This window comes from Aristolochia californica, unplaced genomic scaffold (genome assembly GCF_029961685.1).
Source record: "Aristolochia californica isolate CCGP_79_NKW_82.1479 unplaced genomic scaffold, dmAriCali1.0.hap1 SCAF_2, whole genome shotgun sequence".
Lineage (NCBI taxonomy): Eukaryota > Viridiplantae > Streptophyta > Magnoliopsida > Piperales > Aristolochiaceae > Aristolochia > Aristolochia californica.
In genome coordinates this window covers 2,586,093-2,609,176 of record NW_027181881.1, presented here as the reverse complement: position 1 = coordinate 2,609,176, position 23,084 = coordinate 2,586,093, and the positions used below count along the sequence as shown (strand labels likewise).

At 35.1% G+C, this 23,084-nt stretch overlaps 1 protein-coding gene across 1 annotated transcript; it reads right to left on the bottom strand.

Moving 5' to 3' along the window:
• Positions 1-11,361: 11,361 nt before the first annotated feature.
• LOC137956812 (uncharacterized) lies at positions 11,362-21,183 on the bottom strand. The gene is made up of 5 exons (XM_068804444.1): positions 20,998-21,183; positions 19,892-20,053; positions 19,623-19,802; positions 19,440-19,546; positions 11,362-11,506 (listed from the first exon to the last, which is right to left on the bottom strand). Exons 1-5 carry the CDS (start codon positions 21,181-21,183, stop codon positions 11,362-11,364), a joined length of 780 nt encoding a protein of 259 aa, XP_068660545.1.
• Between the last annotated feature and the right edge of the window lie 1,901 nt (positions 21,184-23,084).

Genomic DNA, 23,084 nt, shown 5'->3' with positions numbered 1-23,084 from the left:
ATCTGTTTTCCAACCACTTGAACTCGTCTACACTAACACCCAAACATGAGTTGAAGTTGAATCAATTAATTTCACTTCAATTCAATTCAAGTTCATTGTGGACTAACCCCCCTTAGTCTCATTACTCATTTAGTCTTGCACCTTTTCCTAACTTTGCTACATCTTTAGTTAGCAGTAGTCATCCATCCTTGATAGTGAGTGATATATTGTTGGTTTTTTTTTCTCTCGAGAAGAGAGTAAAGAGAGATAAAAGAGGATTATTTCGATTTTGTGTTTTGAGTTAAGACTTCCATTTTGGGGTGATAGAAATTAATTCAATAATCTATTACTCCGAAATCTAATGAAGAATTGTATACTTCTTATTATTTAATGAATGTCCTCCAATGAATTGTCCAATTAAAATTTTAACCTAAGAGGAGGACTATTGATTGCTTCTTAACTATTGGTTCTATCAGATCTCTATGCTATATCATGTAAGTTGCTTATTTTTCATTTAACCTTCACACTTATTGCTCATTAGTCTTGCATATTTGCTGAGTCACATCTTTGTTATCGATCATCGATGGTGAGTGATGAATATATTGTCATTTTTTTCTCGATAATAGGGTAAAGATATATAAAGAGGACTATTTTCCATTTTTGTGTTTTGAGTTAGGAATTCCTTTTTCATTTAATGGAAATTAATTAAGTAATTTGGATGAATGTCCCTTGAAAAACTATCCAACTAAATTTGAACTTAATTTAATACTAAATTATATCTGTTAAAGAAGCACTACTGACATAGCTTGTCATTAAGGGATTGAGTGACCTACTTTGTAATTACTAAAGGTTTTTTAAGTGTGTTTTAATCTTTATAGTGTATTAAGGTTTCTATCCAACTCCATAAGTAAGAATTGTACACAGGTTAAGCTCATACTTGAGCTTCTCTCTTTTTGGGTAAACCTCTCTTTCATCTCAGACGAGCATCTCTCTTCCTTCTCTTCTCTTCTCTTCCTTCTCTTCTCTTTGCTTCTCCTTACCTCTTCTTCTCTTCAACCCTAAACTTCTCAAGTATGAAACCCTATAATGTAACAATTTGAATGTTACATAGGCAGTCTTGGCAGTAAGTGAGGAATTGAAAATTTTATTTAGAGATAAGAGAATTCAGATTTCTAACTAATCCCAAACAAATCCAAGATAGTTCACTAATTCTAAAATCATGGTCTCACTTTTAGAAAATTGAGTAGTAAGATAAAATGAATAAAAGAGGTACTCTTTAGAAAAGAGCACGCACCAACTCATCATTCGACAATTGTTTGGTTCAAATAACAAATCAATGTAAGGATGAGTTATAAAAAATATGTTAAAAATCATTATTAATATGCCTCTCGATTGACAAAGTTAACTATCAACTAGATTCTTTTATTAATATTTAACCTTTTTATATTTTACATTAAATCAATCTATTATACTATATTGATTTGCAATGGTTTCGATTATAACTAAATAAAAATGAAAAATAGTAAATGGAAGACATGAAGTAATAATTCTCTTATATTATATGTGGGTGAGATAGGAAATTTATAAAAGAACTATTTTAATTTTTTATTAGTTACATTCACTCCCTTTAAAAAAACTTGAAAAACTTAACTTTTCAAATAGAAATAAATAAAAAAAATAGTAAAACTATTATTTAGTATCAAATGAAACATTGTATTGTCTATTCTTTTTACGATTGGCAGATTGTCCTTTGGGAAGGAGCAATTTATCACGAGATGTCATTTAGTATTTTCAAAATCAAGGAGATTTTGTGTTCAATAAATTTTTTGGCATGCTTTGATACCAATTGTTGGCACATATGACTTCTCGGGAGAGGGAGGGTGAATTGGTATATTCAATTTAAAAACAACTTCTCTGTGTAATTAAAATATCATGCATAAAAGCAATTCAATGTAAATAACAACATGCACACACACCACAAGGACAATATACTTTTTGGTATCAATGTTCCCCTAGTGGTAGTCATTGCCAAGAACATGTGCTTGGGAAAATTCCACTATCACATTCTAATAGCTGAAAAATTACAAAAGAGATTTCGATTCTCTTTGGCCATGTGTAGCTCGATTCACAATTATTACACAAGCCATTCTCCCTAAGAGATTTTTGCTAGATTCTAGCTCTAGCTAGACTTTTCTATCTAGACTAATAGGTTATGGATGAACCTTTCACAATATCATAAAAAAGAAAAAAAAATTACACCCTTACTTGGAGATATGATTCTCCTTGAGAGATTCAAGTTGCTTCTTCTTTTGTAGCATGTTGTGAATAGATCGAGGAGTTTGTACTATGATGAATGCAAAGATGATTGAAAAAAAATGATGGTTTTCCATAGTATGTGACTCTCTCTCTTCCTCTCTAAAACACTTTGATGGAATTTGGCAAGATAAATGATTGTAGCTTGAAGATATGCCAATAATAGCTCATTCACTTATTTACTCGGGGTTTTGTGGGGTATTCATAACTTCCCAACTCAAACTAACCATTATTTACACGTCTGCAAAAATTAGACCGTTGGTTGATCAATCGATCATAACAACTATTTTTTCATTAGACAATGACTTATTCATGGACGATTCGATAAATATCCAAAAAAGTCAAGTTGATCGATCATTGTCAGTAGCTAGTTGATCAATTGAGATTCCCGTTGGCTGTGCAATACAAGTATGATCGATCAATGTATTTTCCTTTGATCGATCATGCTTGAAGTCCCTTATTGGCAAGGTTCTAACTGATCAATCAATCTGAAGGAATCAGTTATCATTCTATGAAAATTCTACTTGCCTGGATAACAATGATCGATCAATCCAAGTGGGATGATCGATCATACAATGTAGCATGAAATGACCATGTCTTGGATGATCAATCAATTGGCTATGGTTACTCGATTATGTTTTATATTTCTAGCCTGCACAGTTCTAGATGATCAATTATTATCAGTGGCTGATTGATCAATTCCAATGCCAGTTTAAAAATGTAAACTTTATAAAACATAAGAATTTCTCTCTAAGTGTTTTAACATGTTTATAAATGATGTTTAAAATGATCTTAAACATGTCTATGTGCAATTTATAACCTAAAGCTCCAATTTCATATATGTACTTAAAGAATAGGATTTAGAATACTCTCTTACAAAAATTGACTGAGTTTAGATGTTTGTCTTTAATGCTTGAACTCGAGTCTTCTCGTTATCTTCTTCCTCGTGGGTGCTTCTTCAAGAGATATTTTTCAATTGTGATTGAGGTTTTGAAATTAGCTTCGACGCTTTAGACCCTGAGATACTTTTGAAAGTGAAGTATCTAAAATACTTTAGATTTGCAAGTTATTAATTCAATTAAGTTTTGTTTTGATCAAAAGCAATGTGGGAGTCAACCTACGACCAACAATGTAAACTTTGGGACATTTCAACTTAAATATGTCTGATATATGTACTGTAATTTTTAATATTTACATGTGCAGAACGTTATATATTTTGGGCAATCCAATACGTACCAGATTTGCAAGACGGCAGCTCTGTGTCTGGTTTGCTGTGGGCTTTTCACCGATACATCTTGATTTTGAGAGCATAATATTCCTTTATAATCCCCCTCTTCAACGTAACATTTGTAACGTTATATATAATGTTCCACACATTGAAAGTTACAGTGCACATATCAGACATACCTAAGCTGTAATTTATCAGAGTTAATATAACCTTAAATGCCTTAAAATTCCGACATGCACAGCAACTGTTTAGTTCTTCTTCTAATATTGAACTGCTGGTGGTTTCTAGCAAGATTGATCAACTGCATTTGCTTCAATATAACATCTTCATCTTTGTGATTCAACCAAATCCAAGAATTAGTTCATTCAATATAGATGACGATGGCTCTGGAACAGAACAAAACTCACAGTTTTCTAATTTGTTTCTTCGTTCAAGACAGAAAAGAGAAAACGACAATACTAATCCAGGGGTAGGTACAATCACGTTCCCACAATTGACACCTGCATGAAGAGTCTTCCCCTCAGTTCATCGTTTTTTCCGCCCCAGAACCCATCGATAAAATTTAGGAAACGCTCCGTATTCCTCAAATGCTAGCTTGATCTGCAACTGGAGAAGGGAATGAGCTCAAATCCAGGAAGCTGGCCAAGAAGTCATCGTCTTTGTCTTCCAGAGAGTGAGATTGTTGAACATCTTCAATGGTTGTGGTTTCCACCATTGCCAAATCAAGCTGCACCATTTCATGCGTAACTTCCTGGGTGCGATCAGATTTGTAATCAGCGAAGTAACCCAAGAAGTCATTGTCACCGTCAAGTAGAGGTTGAATCAGAATGGCCGAAGAATAAGACTCAGCATCTGGAGTTCCTGCTACTGTCATGTCCTTTTGCTCCTTTTGGTGCGTAGATTCTTCCTGATTTTCCACAACACTACCGTCGACTATTGGTAGAGAACGTGATTTAAGAAGGTTGGTCATTGAGTTCACTTCATCAAGGATCTTCTCCTCAGTATGCACGGTCGACGGTTCATCACTCAGCAAGCAGCATTCAACCTCTTGAAAGGACATCTTGTTGGTTGCAACCTCCACATCTTCGTTTGGGATTAGATAAGGCGAAGGGACTTCTCCATTGTTGGCGAGGCCAGGGGCTGCCTCCTGAGTCTCAGTAAAGTTTTCTTGAATATAGAAACCGTTTTGAAGCATATGATTCTCATCTATTTGTTCCATAGTACTGAAAGGAGAGGAGAATCGAGAAGGTGCAGTTATACTGACAGGAAGAGCTGGTAGTTCTTGAAATTCAGACCTGTTTTGGTTCAAATGACTCCCTCCTATCCCCTGAAACAATCTGGAGGGGCTGTTTTGGGGAAGAGGAGGAACCTGAAGAGTGGGTTGAACCTGTTGCACAGGACGCACATATTGATCATTCACCAATTGGCCTTCCATTGCTTGCCCGGAAGGCCAAATTGGAGCTCTTGGAAGTATCAACCTTCCTGTACTGACTTTGTTATCTCGAGCAGGAGGATTCAGAACTGGACACGAACAACACTGGTTACAAACGAAAACTGGAGGAGGACATGATATTATGCCCATTGGAGGAGGCACAATTGGTTGGACCAAATATTGAAGCTGCTGAGGCTGTTGAGAGGTAATTGGAGCAGGCTGTCTGAAGCTCAGTGGAGGATATTGATATTGGGTTATCATCTCAGGGATTCTAGAATGTGTGGGTCTAAATCCAAAAGACCTTTGTGGAGTCTGATTGATCATACTGTGTGGGTCAGAGAAATATGGAGTGGGCGCAGAAGGAAATGGCTTCTTGCTCAAAGACAGCATTGAATCGTCCCACTCCACTAGTTTTTGGTAATGTGTCTTAAGTTTCCCTGCAGCCATTTGAAGACGATGTATCCTGAAAGAACACTTTCTCATCTGTAAGAAAGGCTTTAGAACATAAATTTTGGTTAATTTTTTTTTCATAATTTTCTCTTGGCAAAACCCTTAAAGCTTAAAATTACACTTTCTGTTCAAGATATCCAAAAAAAAAAAAAAAAAAAACTCTTGAATGTTTTAGGGTTTGGATACCTATACAAATTTGCTTGTTCTCCCGTAAAGTCGGTGCTAACATCCCAAGATATATACTTTTTAGGTTGAGGCTCGCCTTCAACGAAGTATATCGGTGGTATCTGAAGCTGAAAAATTCAATTACATCAATGAGTTTGTTATCAACTTAAGTATTGGGTTTAACAAATAAACCAAGCGATAAATTACCTCAACTTCCAGAGTATCATCTGTACGATCATTAAGAACAGCTCTCATTGATAGGATATCTGACCATTTTATTTCTATCTTCATTTTCATCTTCATTTTATCATCCGACATTTCCCAAACCAATTTTCGTCGTGAGTACTCAAATTTCGCAAGCAAATCTTTGTGATGGCTCGCTTTTCTCTGAAAATCCAAAAAAAAAAAAAAATTTAAATCTTCTGTATTAAGAATAAAAAAATCTAAGAAAGAAACTTTTGCAGAAGATGAAGCTAAATTAAATGGTACCTCCCAATTGCCAATTTTAATAACTGAGAAGTGAAAATTTGAAGCTTTCTTCGATTTGTGGGTAAGGGGAGCAGAAACGTTGCCGACCGCTGTTTCCTGTCTCTTTGGTTGTGTGCTTGAAGTAGCTTCAGCGGCTGGAGCCTGTGCAATAGGAGCAGCTTCCCTTGCTGGTGCTTGTTCTTTTGTTGCTTTGGAAAGTTCTCTCTCGAGGAGGCTGACGAAGGACGGAGTTTTTACCAATTTTAAACCAATTGGATGCTCTTCCATCGAGTGATCTACAATCTGTTGCCATAAATAAGCATGGGAAGTAAATACGAATGACCATCTGTGAGCTACTTGCATGTAAGAGATGAGTATCACTGAGAGCTGCGACATGAAACAGTATTTAGAGCCGTCTATTTTCAGTTTTATTTTGAGAAGAGTCTAAAAAAAGCTGATTAGAGGAAAGAGTACAGATCTACAAATAAAAAGACGAAGCAAACTGAAAAAACTTAAAGAACATCTAATGCTACCGTCTAAAATGGCTTCATACATATTTTATAGCTGTAATGCATGATAAAAGAGAATCTGTTCCAAGAAGCTGCAATTCAAGCTTCAAAGAGGTATACCAAGATCGAGTTGGTTGAATAATAAAAGAAAGCAAAGGAAAAAATAAATGCACATTAGATGGAAAATGAAGTAGAAACTAGCAAGCAGAAAGGGATTTTCTTCTTCTTCTTCTATCTCAGGTAATCCAATGTCCGAGCTGGGCAAAGTGGCCACTGAGCTTCGTAGTACCTGCAATGGTGGACATGCATTCACCACCTGCAACAACTTATAGACCAATTTAGAATCAAGCTACCATGAAGAAAAGACCAGAATTCGTATCCTGTATCTTACTGGTGTTGATATGGCTTTAGTCAGCCTAGTCTTCTTAGATAGACCTTGAGAACTCTGACCTTCAATGGCGTTCGAATCGAAGCCCATCTCTGTTTGATCCATTTCCTGAATCAACAGTCAGAAACAGAAGGCAGTCGCAAGAAGAGATTGAAAATGAAGCTTTTTCCTGTTGGAGGCAAAAAACACTTCGGAAAAGAAGCCTCTGAGAAGGAAAGCGAGAGAATGAAGAATGCAGGCATGGAATCCTGAAAATATAAGGAGGAAGACATCTCTCCTCTGGTCGTCCCTCGCCTGTCAGCATCGCCTCCACCCTAACGTCGTTATGGTCCACGTGTCAAGGGGACGACGACGGGTCTCTCCCCTTCGACGTTTTTCTCCGGAGGCATTTTTAAAGTTTTTTTTTTCAGGAAAATTAAATCTTTATATTTTCTAGAAATTAGGATAATATTTCTTCTTTTTTCCATTTTACCCTTTCTACTTTCCTCTTTAAAGTTCTTTAATGCTTTGAATGTATTTCAATTCAATTAGGAACTTTGATGTATCAAAGCATTTCTATTAGACAAATCATATTTTTTTTTATAGTACTTTTACCATTTTTGATCTTGGCGAAGACCGAAATGGTATAACCATATACCTTCTCAATTTGAGGAACAAATGTACGTTTTTTGTCGATTGCCTACCTTATTATGAGCTGTTAGTTAACGGTAATAATGTCTCTTGTGTCACACGTTAAAGTCGATTGTCGTATAGTAATGTTTGGATACACTTATATTGTTACTTAACGGTTCCCTATTCGACAAAACGGAGATACTAAAAAAGATTTTGGATTTCGAGTTTAATACCTTGAGTCAATAATATATGATAAAGGGTAAAAATTTAACAAGAAAAATTGCAATGAAGGTGGCCTTAACATAGTAGGGAACTTGGTGTAGGCTCTTGTAAGATAATGAACTACAAACCCTTCATATGTAATTCTTATTTTTTGAAACATATATAAAGAACAAAAAGGTAATATCGTCATTTCACATATATATGTTTCTTCATTTGTTAGGTATAAAAGAAAAAAACAAGTTCAAATGCATGCAGTGCAGAATGGCCACGTTTTGCCCACACAAGACAAACAGTTAAAAGCTAATGGGCAGGAGATCCTTCAATGTGGCTGTAATCACAGAGGATGAAGAACACATTGCTTCATCTCTAAGAAGTTGCAACACGGGAGAGGAGGCAGTTGACACTTTTGTTGGCTCCTCACCAAACGATTCCACTTACTCTGCATGCAATGACGGACTGTTCCTAATCCACTTCTAGCTTGGAGTTTTTTGCGAATGGAACAAACCTCGGAACAGTGGGAGGAAGAAGAAGTTCCGCTGCTGTTTTTGGATCAGAAACAGAAACAGAAGAAGATGAACTTCTGTTTCGATCTCGAAAATGAATTAGGAAAAAGAATGAATCAAGTAATTGGTTAACGACACACTTGTAGACCTTCTGTTATCCTGCTGGTTAACGACTCAGTTGATTCAAAACGGTTTTCAAGAGAGCTTGAAGCCATGTAATTTAGCTCAAGGCAAATATGACAATCAAGAATCGCAAATTGATTACACCAATCTTAATCTAAAGTGATTCTACCAGCAATTTCAGTGGCATTAGTAATATAAATTTCAAGGCACTTAAAAACTTTGGAAATGCTGGAAATATGGAAGGATCTTCAAAAGCAATCAAGTGATATGAAAACCGAGTACAACATGCTTTAAACATTAAGAAACCACCTTTCTCAATTCAGAAAGCAAGTATCCAAATCAAATCTTAAAATCAATGCTTATAGATACTTAGTTTTCAATAGAAATCTCAACAAAAAAGTACTTCTTCTTGGCTCATAATGGTACTAACACTTCAAAAAATCACTTGGGAGTACTTTTGGATTTTCGGTCAAGTTAAACATATACAAGTTTGGGTCTTATGAGTAAATGAGGTTGATTTTGATATTTTACAAAAATAGGTAAATTTTTATAAAAAAATAAATGAATCCTAATTTTGCTACTAAACATGTTGGTAGGCCACTTAAAAATTTTGGAGACCTATAGCCATCTAAAACTGCCTCTGGCATTTCAAAAAGGTGTATTCATACAACAAGTGTTCGAATCTAGAGCCAATGATTTGAATCCAGCCTTTCCAATGGTCTAGTTCTATAGTCGGCTCCACCCTTGGGTTTTGACACCATAGCCTTTAGTTCCCTACAAGGTCCGAATCCACTTTTAATTCTAAAGCTTACTGTTTCCAGGTTTGCATCCTTGTTGTTGAATTTTCTTCAGTTAAGTTCGAATCCACCCATGGATTCAATTCCTATGGTTCTTACAGGGTTCAAATCCACTTTAAATTCCAAAAGTTTCTAATCAGGTTCACATCATTCATTCTTTTATCTGATTGCTTGTGTGTTTGCATCCTATCAACTTAGTTCGAATCCTTCCTTTACAAGTTTCTTTCAGTCCTTGGGTTTGAATGATCCAATGGTGGTCTAACTCTTTATTTAATCATAAAACTATCTATAAGTGGGATGTACATCCCTTTTTATTTTTCTTCATTTAGATGAGTTCAAATCGAATTTTTGATTTCGAATCCATTTTTCAAAAAATTCTGGAAACAACTTATTTTCTGAAAAATTCTCATTCAATGATTATTGTAGCAAGTATATGTTTGTTATCATCAAATTAAGGTGTTTAGAGGCTATCTCTGACCTCTTCTTTTACAGGAATATGTTCCAAAAACCTCAAACATGCATATTGTAGGTTCTAAATGGATATTTGGAATAAACTGGTTATCTTGGAAGGATCAACTTTCCTCTATCTTACCTTTAGCGGGAGGATTGAGAACTCGATAGGCACAGAACTGGTTACAACGAAAACTGGAGGAGATGATATTATGCCCAATGGAGGAGACGCAATTGGTTGGATCAAATATTGAAGTTGGTGAGCCTGATGAGAGGTAATTGGAGGAGGCTGTGTGAAGGCTGAAGGCTGAAGCTCAGTGAAGGATACTGATAAGATTAGATAGAGATAAGATAGAGAGGCAGAGCAGACAAGAGACAAAACTAGAATAAGAATGCAAGGCATGTGATCGGAATGAAGGAGAAGAAGAAAGAGATGAGAAGCGTATGTTGGAGTTTTCCAAGAAAGGAACTTAACTCATCTAATACAATATGAAGACACAGAGATAAGGTTGCTTAAAATTGATTTGTAATAGAAAGCTTTAGAGACAACAGGTACAAATACATTTCTTTGCCAACATCTCTTTTTTCTTAAAGTTGGAAGGGAGAGATGTTAGGATGAGATTAAGAAAATTTATAAACCAGGACAATATGACTGGCAAATCATCATCAAAGGGCCTTTCCTCATACAACAAGGTACTATAAATAAGGGTTTAGTATAAAAAATTTAGAACTTCTGAAGTTCACCTCGGTGCGTAAAGTATACACAGAAAACGCATAGAAGTGTACAGAAACCAATCACTTCTACGCAAAATAGCAAAGGCCGTTTATTGCGATCGGCAGACAAGTTGAAGACCCGACCAAATGTTGATCAGCAGCCGGAGATGGCCATGAACTCAAAGCCAGGAAGCTACTCAAGAATTCATCGTCTTGGTCTTCTGGATGGTGAGACTGTTGAGTATCCGCAACAGTTGTTATTTCCACCTCTGCCAAATCATGCTGCACTATTACATGCCTAACTTCCCCATTTACTTACCCGATACGATCAGATTTATAATCAGCAGCTGTGTTTCCTGCTATTTCCAAATCCATTTGCCCCTTTTGGTGACCAACTTCTCCTTTGTCTTCCACAACACTACCGTCGACTACTAGAACAGAACCTGATTTAAGAAGATGCGTCATTGAGTTCACTTCATCGAGGATCTTCTCCTCGTTAGGGTGCACATCGGATGGTTCATCAGTCAGCAGACAGATTTCAACCTCTTCAAGGGATATCTTATTGGTAGAGATCTCCATATCTTCATTCGGGACTAGTGAAGAAGGACAAGGGGTTTCTCCATTGTTGCCGAGGGCAGGGGCTGTCTGCTTAGTTTCAGTAAAGTTATCAGGAATCTGGATATCGTTTTGATTCATATGAGTCTCATCTGTTTGTTGCACAGTACTGAAAGGAGTTGAGGACTGAGTTGGTGAAGTACAGAGCACTGGAAGTCTCAAATTTCCTGTACTGACTGCGTTTCCTCTAGCAGGAGGACTCAAAACTGGATACTCACAATAACGGTTACGAATGAAAGCTGGAGGAGGAGATGATATAGTGCACATTGGAGGAGGAATTGGTTGGATCAAATATTAGGCTGTTCAGAGGTAATTGGAGCAGGCTGTCTGAAGCTCAGTGGAGATACTGATACCGGGTCCTTAACTCAGGGATCCTGGAGCTTGTGGGCGCAATCAAAGGAGGCCTTGTGGAATCTGATTGATCACATCGAAATATGGAGTGGGCGCAGAAGGAAATTTTTTCTTGCTCAAAGACAACGTTGAATCGTCCCACTGCACAGATTTTCGTAATGTTTCTTTAGTTTCCCAGCACAGCATCCTGAAAGGTTAAAACAGAAAAGTTAAAACAGAAAGATTAAAAACAGAAAGATTAAAAAAACTATCTGGTACCTTTTCCCTCCGTTAAAAAATAAGCCTCGACGCATCGTCTCAAGCAAAAGATTGGAACGACCGTAACTGGAAATGCAAAAGACCGCCACTCTTGTTGCAGACATTGAAAAATTGTATTCTTGCCTTGCAAACAAACATCTCTTGGAATACTTCTGGGGGTCATGCTTGTCTTATAAAGCGGTGCACAGTGGTTTACTTTTAATGCGTTTTTCATTATTTGCAGAAGCTTTCTCCTCCCTCCCAGACGAATGTGGAAGGACTTAACTAATGGTTATTATGGCCTGCATGTATCCTTATCTGTCCGATATCTCTCTTGTAAACATTGCCAAAAAGGATGGCAAAAACGAGCTGTCCGATATCTCTCTTGTAAACATTGCCAAAAAGGATGGCAAAAACGAGCTGTCCGATATCTCTCTTGTAAACATTGCCAAAAAGGATGGCAAAAACAAGCTGTCCGATATCTCTCTTGTAAAAATTGCCAAAAAGAAATTGCACACACATACGCTCCTCTTTTATGGGTCTACTATTACATCTTGCTTCATTTATTATTTACTCACAATTATCAATTTGAACTGTTACATATAATGGTAGGCCAAATACAAATTTGGGTGACATATGGTGGCCAAAACCAATATGTGAGATTTCATTCGTGTTTTCTAAGATAGTTGTTGGATGGTAATGGTCCAGTTGGATGACCTTCATAGATTGGTCATTCTATTTTCCTTAGTCCAGTTGGTAGGCTGGACGAATATTGATTATACTACCTTTTTCTTTCTAATGTCCATTTGGACCTTGCATGTTCAATCGAATGTTCTGCTTTCCTAATTCTTCTTTGCTTCTTTTCTTTTTCTCCCCTTTATTGTACAAGCTGCTCGGTTGTCTGGGCAAACAAACCTCAATAGTAGGTTTTCTCTGTTGGATCATGATCCCGATTGGGGCATTTTTTATAATAATAAACATTCAAGTTACTAATAATGAGTATTAAGTACCTTATGCAATTCAAAAGTTCCTTAAAAGTTTATTCACTTAAGTATGTTATGCATATATTTTCGTGTGGCAAAAATTGTCTAAATTGTCCATGTACAAATCATACTAAAAAGTATACTATCCAAACGACCTAGCAACATTGATCAAACAAGAAAAGAAACAAGCAACCAACCAGAAAGAATTAAGAAGTGTAAAACTAGCCGAAGGAATTGACTACACAGTAAGAAGTCAAGCACTTCAACTAGAAAATTAAAGAATATTAGTATAGAGGGTCAAATAAGTGAAGCCTATGCATATCAGTTGAGTGCCTCAGAAGGAGAGATGTGGTTGTGAAGCAAAAAGGCACAAAGGAGATAAGCATTTGGTAGAAAAAGGGCAAATGAGCCAACCTTGGTGAAAGGAGTCGACTAATTGTCATGGTAGAGAGAATAACAGGTGTCAAATACAGAATTAAAAAGTTTTAAAATTGAAAAAGGAGTCAAGCCTCTCTTTTGGAGTGGAATCCTTATTAGAATATTCAACTCCAACAAATACAGAAATGAAGATAGGAGCAGACCCCTAGCATTGGAGTCAACTCGATGGTGTGAGAACACCCGTAGGTTGACTTATGGACTTCGTTTTGAGAATGTTTTGTGACCAGAATTTGTGAGTGTTTTGCTTTTTTTTTCATTAGAAAAAAAGGATTTAATAAATATTTTCAGAATTTTTGGTCCAATTTTACTTAGTGTTTTGTAAAAGATAAAAACATCACTTTCACACTCTAAAATGCTAGTTTTTTAAATATTCGAGAGTCTTCTATTTAAGCCAAGCTCACCTCAAATGATTTTCTCTTGGACAAGCATTTTCCAAACCTCATAAACTTCACACTCGATTTGAGAAGATTTTGCCCTCTCAAGTTATAATGGAAGTAAAAATTGATAGTTCTTTTCATTGAGCTGAATATTCCAATGCTTTTGTTTTTTAAAATCTTGATTGAATACTTAAATATCTATTTGTTAAACATTTTCCTAGTGATTTTAAGATTATATTTGATTCAAAAATTGTGTGTTATGTGTTTGTGAGATCGACTTCCGTTTGAAATAAAACTTGTTTGACCTTTTACTTCCAAATCATTTTATATATGCAAGTATTGTAATTTGATGGGGCATTTTAAAGAGGTTATACTTGAAATTATTACTCATTGAAATTATTCTCCAAAGATCATATTACTACTCTCGTGTTGTATTTTAAAATCAACCATTACATTGAGCTACTTTATATGCTTTCCCTAATTTGAAAAAATAATGCCATCTTTACATTGTGCATATATTTCAAATATAGTCATTAAGGACTTTTTTGAATTCTTGATTACTTCAGTAGCTCCTTATGAATTTAGGTACCTGAAAGGTCAATGAGGAGCAAACTTAGAGGGGTAAGTGTATTTGTTCTTTCAATTGATTCAAAGTGTAAAGCTTGTTTTAAAATTTATGTTTGTGTACAATGATATAAGTACAAAAGGAAGTGATAACAAAAAAAATATATATAGAATTTTTGGGTCATTTACATTCTCTTCCATGGATTTCTAGTCCACCTCCCAAGATGTTTTAGCACTTTGAGGATCCACCAAGTTTGGGTTGTCAAACGACATCTACAACAAATCGCCTCTAAGGCCAACTATGATGCTACCACACAAAGACTTAAATTACAATACAAAATTTATAATAGCACACACTCACTTAGGTTTATAGCAGCTAATTAGGCACACTAACTTCTACCCACAAAGGGAATTTTAGTAATTCATAGGCTACATAAGCCTAGACCCACATAGGGATTTTTAGCTACTTACTAGGTACATTAGCTTAGACCCTCAAGGAGAATTTTAGCATCGTCTGCCTTCACAAAGTTGTATAACTCGCATAGCAACATATTCAATTTGCCAACCCCTACTCAACCACAAAAACTTCTCTCAAATTCTTTGGGGGTGTAAATGGTCTTGCCTGCTAAAGGTTTGACCCAAATTGCATGGATTACTTGTTTAAAATGTAGCCCAATTTAATTTACCTCTCAATAGGCTAATTTAATAGTATAAGATAAAAAAAGTAGACACGCCAATCCTAAGCATATACTCCATATATTGAATAGTAACAAGTAGTCCTGAATGACTTGATTTTAAACTAAAGAGACGTCATATACTTCATAAAGAATTGGTTTAAAAATATACGCAGCTCAAGATAACTTGATTTCAAATTTTTGGATAATTGCATACCTGGAATTATTTTTTTAAGTTGGGGAATACAATAAAAAATAGTTAAATGTAATATTTGATTTCAAAGTATAACCCATGACTAGTAATCTAAATTTTAATGGATAATTTCAGCATGTTATGCCTCTAGTTAAGTGCACTAGACCAAATATAATCAATTTATCTAAAAAATTTAGTATATAAATACTTGAATTTGAATTATTATCCCCAAATTTCAATGTGTTTTAAAACCCCTTTCAAATGTCCTATAAATCAACATATTTACATTTAAGGTATGATTTGAAAATATTGAAGGCTATTAATACTAATTTTGAGTGGTAGTCAATCATACAACAACTCACAATACAATGGTTGGATCAATTTTGATCTTAAACTATTTGACAAACGTTCAACAGACTGATATCTATGTATTCAATCAAGATTTGAAAAGGTAAACATCAAAATACTCTCAATGAAGAAAATTTTCAAATTTGGTAGTCTCTCAAGGCTATTGGAGGCTAAAACTTCTCAAAATATGTGTGAGAACATGAGAGTCTTGTTTTTCATTCTGAATGGAGAAGTTTTAGTTTGAGGTGAATTTGAGTGAAATGGTACGATTGCCAATGTTAAAAAAAACTACTCCTTAAGAATAGATAAGTCTATTAATGGCATTAAACAAAATTGACTGAAAACCGAGTCTAAAAATTAATAAAAAATAATCAATAAATCATGCTTTTGTTGTTGATCATGTTAGAAGGTCAATTTAAAATTTATAGACCTATAACTTCTGGATCTACCTTTGAAATTTTTGAAAAGTTGGATTATTATTACTTAGGGTAAACTCCTATGCCTGGGGTCAAATCCATTTTGCTTCCAGCAACTCTTTCAGTAGTTGAATCTTTCCTTGGACTCAACTCCACTGGCTTCTATTCCTGGAAGACGTGGACTTAAGTGTTAATTTCAAAGTCAATGTTAACTAGGATCAACTCCTTTTTGTTGTTTTCTCCTCAAAGAGGTGGATTCCTGAAATGGGGTTAGTTTCAAAGTTCTAGTAGTCAACTTCTAATGTCTGCTCCTCATTATAAAGCTCGACTTATCATTTAATCCAAAACTTACTATTAGTAGGATTCAACTCCTTTTTCTTTTTTGTTTGTTTAATGACTTCAACTCCTTTTGTAGCATTAGTACAGAATCGACTGTTTCCTATGTATCTGACTCCTTATTTTGTTGGTAGGATTTGATTTCTTTATCTTTATCTAATGGGGTTGATTCCTTCACTATGTGGTTAACTTCTATAGTATCTTCATTACATTGTTCGAATCCTTTTCTCTTTATGACATCGCAAGGGGTTCACCCCATCCCTAGGGGTTGACTCCTTTTACTCACTTTCTACTATATGCTACTCCCCTTTAGTCTTTTTATTTTTTTTAACTTCAGGGCTTAAATTCTATGTAAAAGCTTGACTCCTTTAGCAATTTACACCTCATTTGATCCTCTTCTTTTACCCGTTTTACTTTTCTTGCCTTTTTCATGTAGTTTTCTTCATTCTCTATTGTAAAACTAATTATCCTTCATCTTGTTTGGGAAACAATATTGCTAGGTTGTTTGGATGTTGTGCCTCTTGACATTAGTTTCTTCATCCCTTATTGTGTGGACAATTAGGATGAACCATGATGGGTCGAGCCGATTTGCTACTAGAAATCTCCTTTGTGGATTATTGATTTGCACAATGTACTTAACTCACATCATTAGTACTCGAGTGTTTATTATCATCAAAATTATCTCAATGGGGATCTTAAAACCAATAATACCTATTTGCTTAAAAATATATTGCTAAATTTGGCTTTAAGAGAATTTATATCGAGCCATATTAAAAGCAAGTAAACCTTGTAAACTGGGTCAAGCTTTGGGTAGGCAAGACCATCATTAACATTAAATTAATTGAGAGAAGTTGTTAGGGCTAAGTTATATAAGTAGCAAAATTGTTGTGGTTGATGTATAGAAGTTGAGAAATTGAGGTGGGATTGAGAAGTTGTTTGAGCTAAGGTGCAAATGCCGAGAAGTTATTGTGGCAGAGCAATAGAAGTTGTGAAGTGGTTATAGGTAAAGAGTAGAAGTTGAGTGGCATTAGCTGTTGTAAGCCGTAAGAACTTATGTAGGTAGGCGGTTTTGAAAATCCCTTAGAGGGTCTAGGCGTGTGCGTCTAGTAAAGTATTGAAAAATCCTTTCATGGGTTTAGGCAAGTGTGCCTACTGAGTTGCTTAAAAATCCCTGTGTGGGTCTAAGCTTATTTAGCATAGTTAGCTCCTGAAAAATCATGTGTAAGTCTAGGCTATGTGCCTAATTTCCTATTGTAAATCTAAGTGAAGATATGTTATTAAAAATTGGCTATTATAGTCCATAGGGTGCTATAAGTCCTCTAAGTCAACATTTTAATTGACCTTAGAGGCAAATTGCAACAGATTACATAGGGCAACCCAACCAAAGTAGAGCCTCAAAGTACTAAAACATCTTAGGAGGCAGACTACCAATGCATAGAAGGATTTTGAACCACTTAAAAATCTTATATTTACTTTGTATATAATTATTACCACAAGTACCTTGATATTTATATATAAACGCAAATTATAAAATTAGGTTTGCACATTGAGTTATTTCAAAGCATATGGAGTAAACAAAAAGGAGACAAATTAAGAGTAAAAGTTAACAAACTTTTTCACCCTTTCCCCCTCTCGTTCAAGGTTTGCTCTCCATTGGACTAAATATTTTCTCCCCTCTTTGATTGGATGGAGGTTGTTCAATCAAATTTGTCTTTGGCATTGCCATCATAAGCCTGATTGATCGATTGTCTAGGGGGATTGACCCTAACCAAGTCCATGGGGGTTGGATGACTGATAATTTGTCTAATAGACTTCATAAATTCTTGAGCAGTTGATCAGTCATTTTACTTAGGCCGTTTGGTCAATCCTTGGCCAATTGCGTTTGTGCTCCCGATTTTCTAACTAAGGTTTTTTCCCAAAAAAATTATTTCAAATTTTAACATACTCCCTTTCTTAAGGACTGTTTTATAGACGTTGCCTATCCAACAATACTAAATTACAATCCGCCAATAGTAGTAAATATCACATTGCCAACAATTATAATTTTGATATCATTCTCTAGGAAAAAGTATGCATTTTTATTTTTTTTACACGAGAATCTATCTATTGGTTGGTCTTAATTTTAGCTTTAAAATTTTTTAAATTATTTTCACTTTTTTAAACTTTTTTCCAAATAAAAGAAGCCATACTCTATTACAGTTCTCTTATATTTCAAAGAAATAGAAAATTTATTCATTTTATTTTTTTATTTTTCTCTTTTCGATCTATTGTCAAGCATAACTTAGATAATTTAGCATGCTTAAGAACAACTATTCAGATGAATAATTATTTAGGGCAAGAACAGAATGAAACTCATTTTTCCTTAATTTATTTCTTTCATGTACAATACAACAAAAGAAAAGAGAAAATGACAATCCTATACCTGTGTAAGGTAAATTAACATTCCCACAAGTGTACTTCCCTATGCAAAAAAAACTTCCATCCCGTAACTCAACGTGATATTCTCACAACCGAACCGACACCTTCATCTCTTCCGATCCATTCATCATAATTTCCACCCCAAATCCCATCCATAAATTCTAAGAAATGCTCAGTGGTCCTCAAACGCTAGCTTGATCTGCAGCAAGAGATGACCATGAACTCAAAACCAGGAAGCCACTCATCGTCTTGGTCTTCTGGATGGAGAGATTGTTGAGTATCAACATCTATGTTTCCTGCTATTTCCAAATTCATTTGCCCCTTTTGCTTACCAACTTCTCCTTTGTCTTCGACAACACTACCGTCGGCTACTAGAATAGAACCTCATTTAATAAGATGCATCATTGAGTTCATTGCATCGAGGATCTTCTCCTCATTAGGGTGCACATTAGACTGTTCATCAGTCAATAGACAAATTTCAATCTCTTCAAGGGACATCTTATTGCTAGATATCTCCACATCTTCATTATGTGACCTAGTTTGGCTCAACTCATTCCTTCCCATCACCTGAAACAAACTTGAGGGGCCATTTTGGGGAAGAGGACTCAAAATTGGATACTCACAATAATGGTTACGAATGAAAACTGGAGGAGTAGATGATATTGTGCACATTGGAGAACGTGAAATTGGTTGGATGAAATATGGCAATTATTGAGGCTGTTTGGAGGTAATTGGAGAAGGTTGTCTGAAAGTTAGAGGAGGATACTGAAATTGGATTGGATGTGGGGGTCTAAATCCACATGTTTGATTGACAACATCAAAATATGGAGTGGGCGCAGAAGGAAATTTTTTCTTACTCAAAGACAATGTTGAATCATCCCACTGCACAAATTTTATGTAATGTTTTTTCAGTTTTCCAGCACGCAGCTGAAGACGATGTATCCTGAAAGAACAATTTGCCACATGTAAGAAACCATTAGAACAAAAATCGATATTTTCTCAGTTGATTTTTAATAAAGAAACTCATTTTCTATCTATTTATGTTTTCCAAGAATAAATTGAAAAAAAAATTAAATTATTTCTCTCCTAAAATTATTAAGACTACTCTGTTGAAATTGCTGAAATATCTTTCATACCTGTATAAATTTGCTTGTTCTCCAGTGAAGTCGGTGCCAAGAACCCAAGATATATATTTTTGAGGTTTAGGCTCACCTTCCACGAAGTATATAGGTGGAACCTCAAGCTGAAAAATAAAATTACTTCAACGGGAGTGTTATCAAGTAAGTACTACTATAAGGATGAAGGAAGAGATAAACCACCTCAACTTCAAGAGTATCATGTCTCCAATCATTGAGAACAACCCTCATTGATAGGATATCTGACCATTTTATTTCAATCTTCATCTTCATCTTCTTTTTATCATCCAAAATTTCCCAAGCAAATTTACGCCTTGAGTAGTCAATTTTTGCTCGCAAATCTTTGTAATAATTGACTTTTCTCTAAAAATGTGGAAAAGAGAAGCAAAAATTTAATACAGAGGACGTAAATTTCTCTTATAGAAATACACATAAGATCAAGTATACGGTACCTCCCAGTTGCCAATTTTGATTAGCGAAAAATGAAAAATTGAGGCTGCTTTTGATTTCTGTTTAGGTGGAGAAGAAGCTTCGCTAGCTAGACCTTGTGTTTGAGGGTGTGCCTTTGGAGTAGTTTGCCCCACCGTTACACCTTTTGCAGAGAAATTTACAATCTGTTGCCATTAAATTATAACCATGTGAAGTAAATGAGCACATTTTCTACACTGCCTTTTCTATAAACACCGTGTTTTTCCATTGATGCATGGTATCTTGCTAATGCCTTATTAATTTTCATCTAGCATAGAACCTAAACAATACCATGTTGGAATAAAATAAACGTTGGATGGTAATGTAAGTGTGGTGTGGTAAATGACTACACCCTGTACTCATATAATGGGATACCAAATTCAAGAATGCAGCAAGCGGCAAGCTCAAAGTTCATATTTGGAAGCATTGAGACATTGATAAGTTGTAAAGCCAAAACATGTTAAGGGAAAAAAAGAGAAGAGGGAGGGGAAGAGAGGAGAGTATCCTTAAAACATTGATTATGCATAAAAAAGTATTCAAAGCCATTCATTTAGGTTTTATTCTAAGAGGCATCACAAGAAAACCGCATGAGATGGAAGAGTTATAGACCTACTAATGAAAAGAGTAAGTATGCAAAAAAAATAAAAATGGCTCCCAATACATTTTATTGCCAAAGATCTATTGCATGACTACGAAAAATTTGCTCCAAGAAGCAACAATTCAAGCAACTTCAATGACATAACAAGAAGAACACATGAAGTGTCAAAAAAATTTGATGAATAATGAAAGAAAGATAAGAAAATAAATGTGCATTAAAATTAAAGTAAAGCATAAACTACTGATGACAAGAACATCTTTTTTCTTTGAAGTCCGAACTAGATGATTTATGCAAATACGATTGAAAAGACTGGCAAAGAAACAGAAAACCAGAAGATTAATCAGACAAAGAGAAGAAAATAGCATCCATGCACTCCCCGCTTCATGCAACAACTGAGAAACGTAAGAAAAATACAAACAAAAAAATCAGAATTTTAAAGACGAAAACTAGCTAAAAACTAAGAAATACCAAAATTTGTATCCTACATCTTACCTGTTTTGCCTTGAGTTCACTGAGGTTCATCTTCTTAGAGGGTGCTCCCGACCCAGATCCATCATTGACCTCCTGCAATCCATTTTGGTTCTCACTAGAAGTATTTTCAACGTCAAATATAGCAATGTCGTCTGAATGGATCAAAGTCAGTTTAGATGAATCCAAACTGATCTGCTTTTGATCCATTTCTAGAATTAACAAAACCACAAGAAGAGAGACAAAGAGAGTAAAAATGAAAGCTTTTGTTTCACAGAAGGAAGAGAAACTCAAATAAATCCACCTCTTGGAGATTGATTGAGAAAAGGAACCCAAGAATGAAAGGACGCTTGCATTGGAATCTTGTAAATGTAGAGAGGAGGAGACCCTCATCTTGTCATCAGTATTATGGCTTGTCAGAGTGACCTTTGCTCTGACGTTAGCCAACGGTACATGTGAGTAGACGATGACAAGATTTCTTAAATTTGATGATTTTCTTTGAATGCTTTTTTCTGGAAAATTAATTCTTTGAATTTTCTTTTAATCACCTAGTTAATGTCTTTTTACTTTCCCAATTTACTCTTGTTAGTTTCCTTAAGTTTAAGATAAAGAAGCCATTACATGAAGTTGATCAAAGTTATCATGACTAGGCATTGACTTGTTCAGTTAGGAACTTTGATAGATCATTGTAATGCTTCATGGGCATTAGTTGTTTCCATTATGCAAATCATAATGATGTAGTTATAGTAGGTGTACCATTTTTTATTTGGGGCGATGACAAGAATTGTATTATCATGTACCTTCACAATTTGAGAAACATGTTTATTATTTTTTTCTATAGTTCACCTTTGCAAACCATTAATTAGTTATAGAAGATGGGTTCAAGCCCACAAGAGTAAGTAGCAGACCCACATGTCCAAGAAGGGTGACATGATTGTAAATAAAGTGTCATCTCACAAAGATGACACAAGGGTTTAATTAGTCAAGGTGAACATGTTTACTTATGTCTTTTCTCATGTAAAGCTTGTAGCCCTAAGGGCATCGTAGGTATTGTAAATTCCTCTAAACAACTATAAATTGAGGCCTTTGGCCTGGGGTAGAGCATCAAGCTCTCTCTCTTAGCCTAAAGGTTGTCGCTTTCTCTTTTCCTTTATCTCTTCTCTACCCGAGTTCCCTCTTTGCTCTCTCATTTTCTTCTTTTCTCTCTTCCTTCTCTCCTCCCTCTCTGATTTTGCTCGAGTTTCTAAGCATGGAGACCTGAATGCATCAATTAGCAATGACATATTAGAATCAATTATCACATAAGGATGTTTGGATATATTTGCATTATTTTTTGAATGTCTCCTATTTGACGAAAAGGGATATACTAGAACAATATTTTATCTTGAATTAAGTAGTTTGAATAAATATCATACAATAAAGGGTAACAATTCAAGAGTGATTTGTTACCATTGCAAATGAAAGGAACATGTAGTTGAACTTAACATTGTTTGGAACTTGGTATACGCTCTTTTGTAATGAATCAATTGCAAATCCTAAAGATATATTCTTATGTTTACATTGATAAAAATGAAATTAAAATATAAAGTATCAAATGGGAATATTGTCATTTGACACTATACTTCTTATTTTTTATGTAGAAAAGAAAAAAAAGATAAAGATGCATGTAGTAAAAAATTGACATGTTTCTCTCATAGCAGACAAACAATTGAAACTAATAGATAGAAAACACTTTCTAAGTGGCTGAAATCAGAGATGATGAGTAATGTATTGCCTCATCTCTAAGAAGTTGTAACACTTGGGAGGAACCAGTTGATGCCTTTGTTCCTTCCTCACCATATGATTCTAACTTTTACTCGTTGAATACAATGTTGAACTTTTCCTAATCAAGTTATGCCTTAGAATTAGGAACTGATGAAGCTTGTAACATTGACAAGGAAGAAGAAGACCAACTTCTGGTTTTGGATTAGAAATATAAAAAAAAGGAAGATCAATCTTTTATTTGTTAGTAAAAGATAACATCAATGGAGAAATTTGAATTGAACTTAATTTCTCATTGATTAATTGGCTCAAAGATAAGATACATATTTATATTAAAAGTCTCGATGTCT

Bases quoted from the DNA above. Each gene is read 5' to 3' on its own strand.
- LOC137956812 (XM_068804444.1), bottom strand. From the start codon at position 21,183: ATGGATCAAAAGCAGATCAGTTTGGATTCATCTAAACTGACTTTGATC. The intron at 19,547-19,622 runs GTGGTTTATCTC...TTTATTTTTCAG, and splicing joins ATGATACTCTTGAAGTTGAG to CTTGAGGTTCCACCTATATA. The intron at 11,507-19,439 runs GTATGAAAGATA...TTAACCTTTCAG, and splicing joins GAACAAGCAAATTTATACAG to GATGCTGTGCTGGGAAACTA.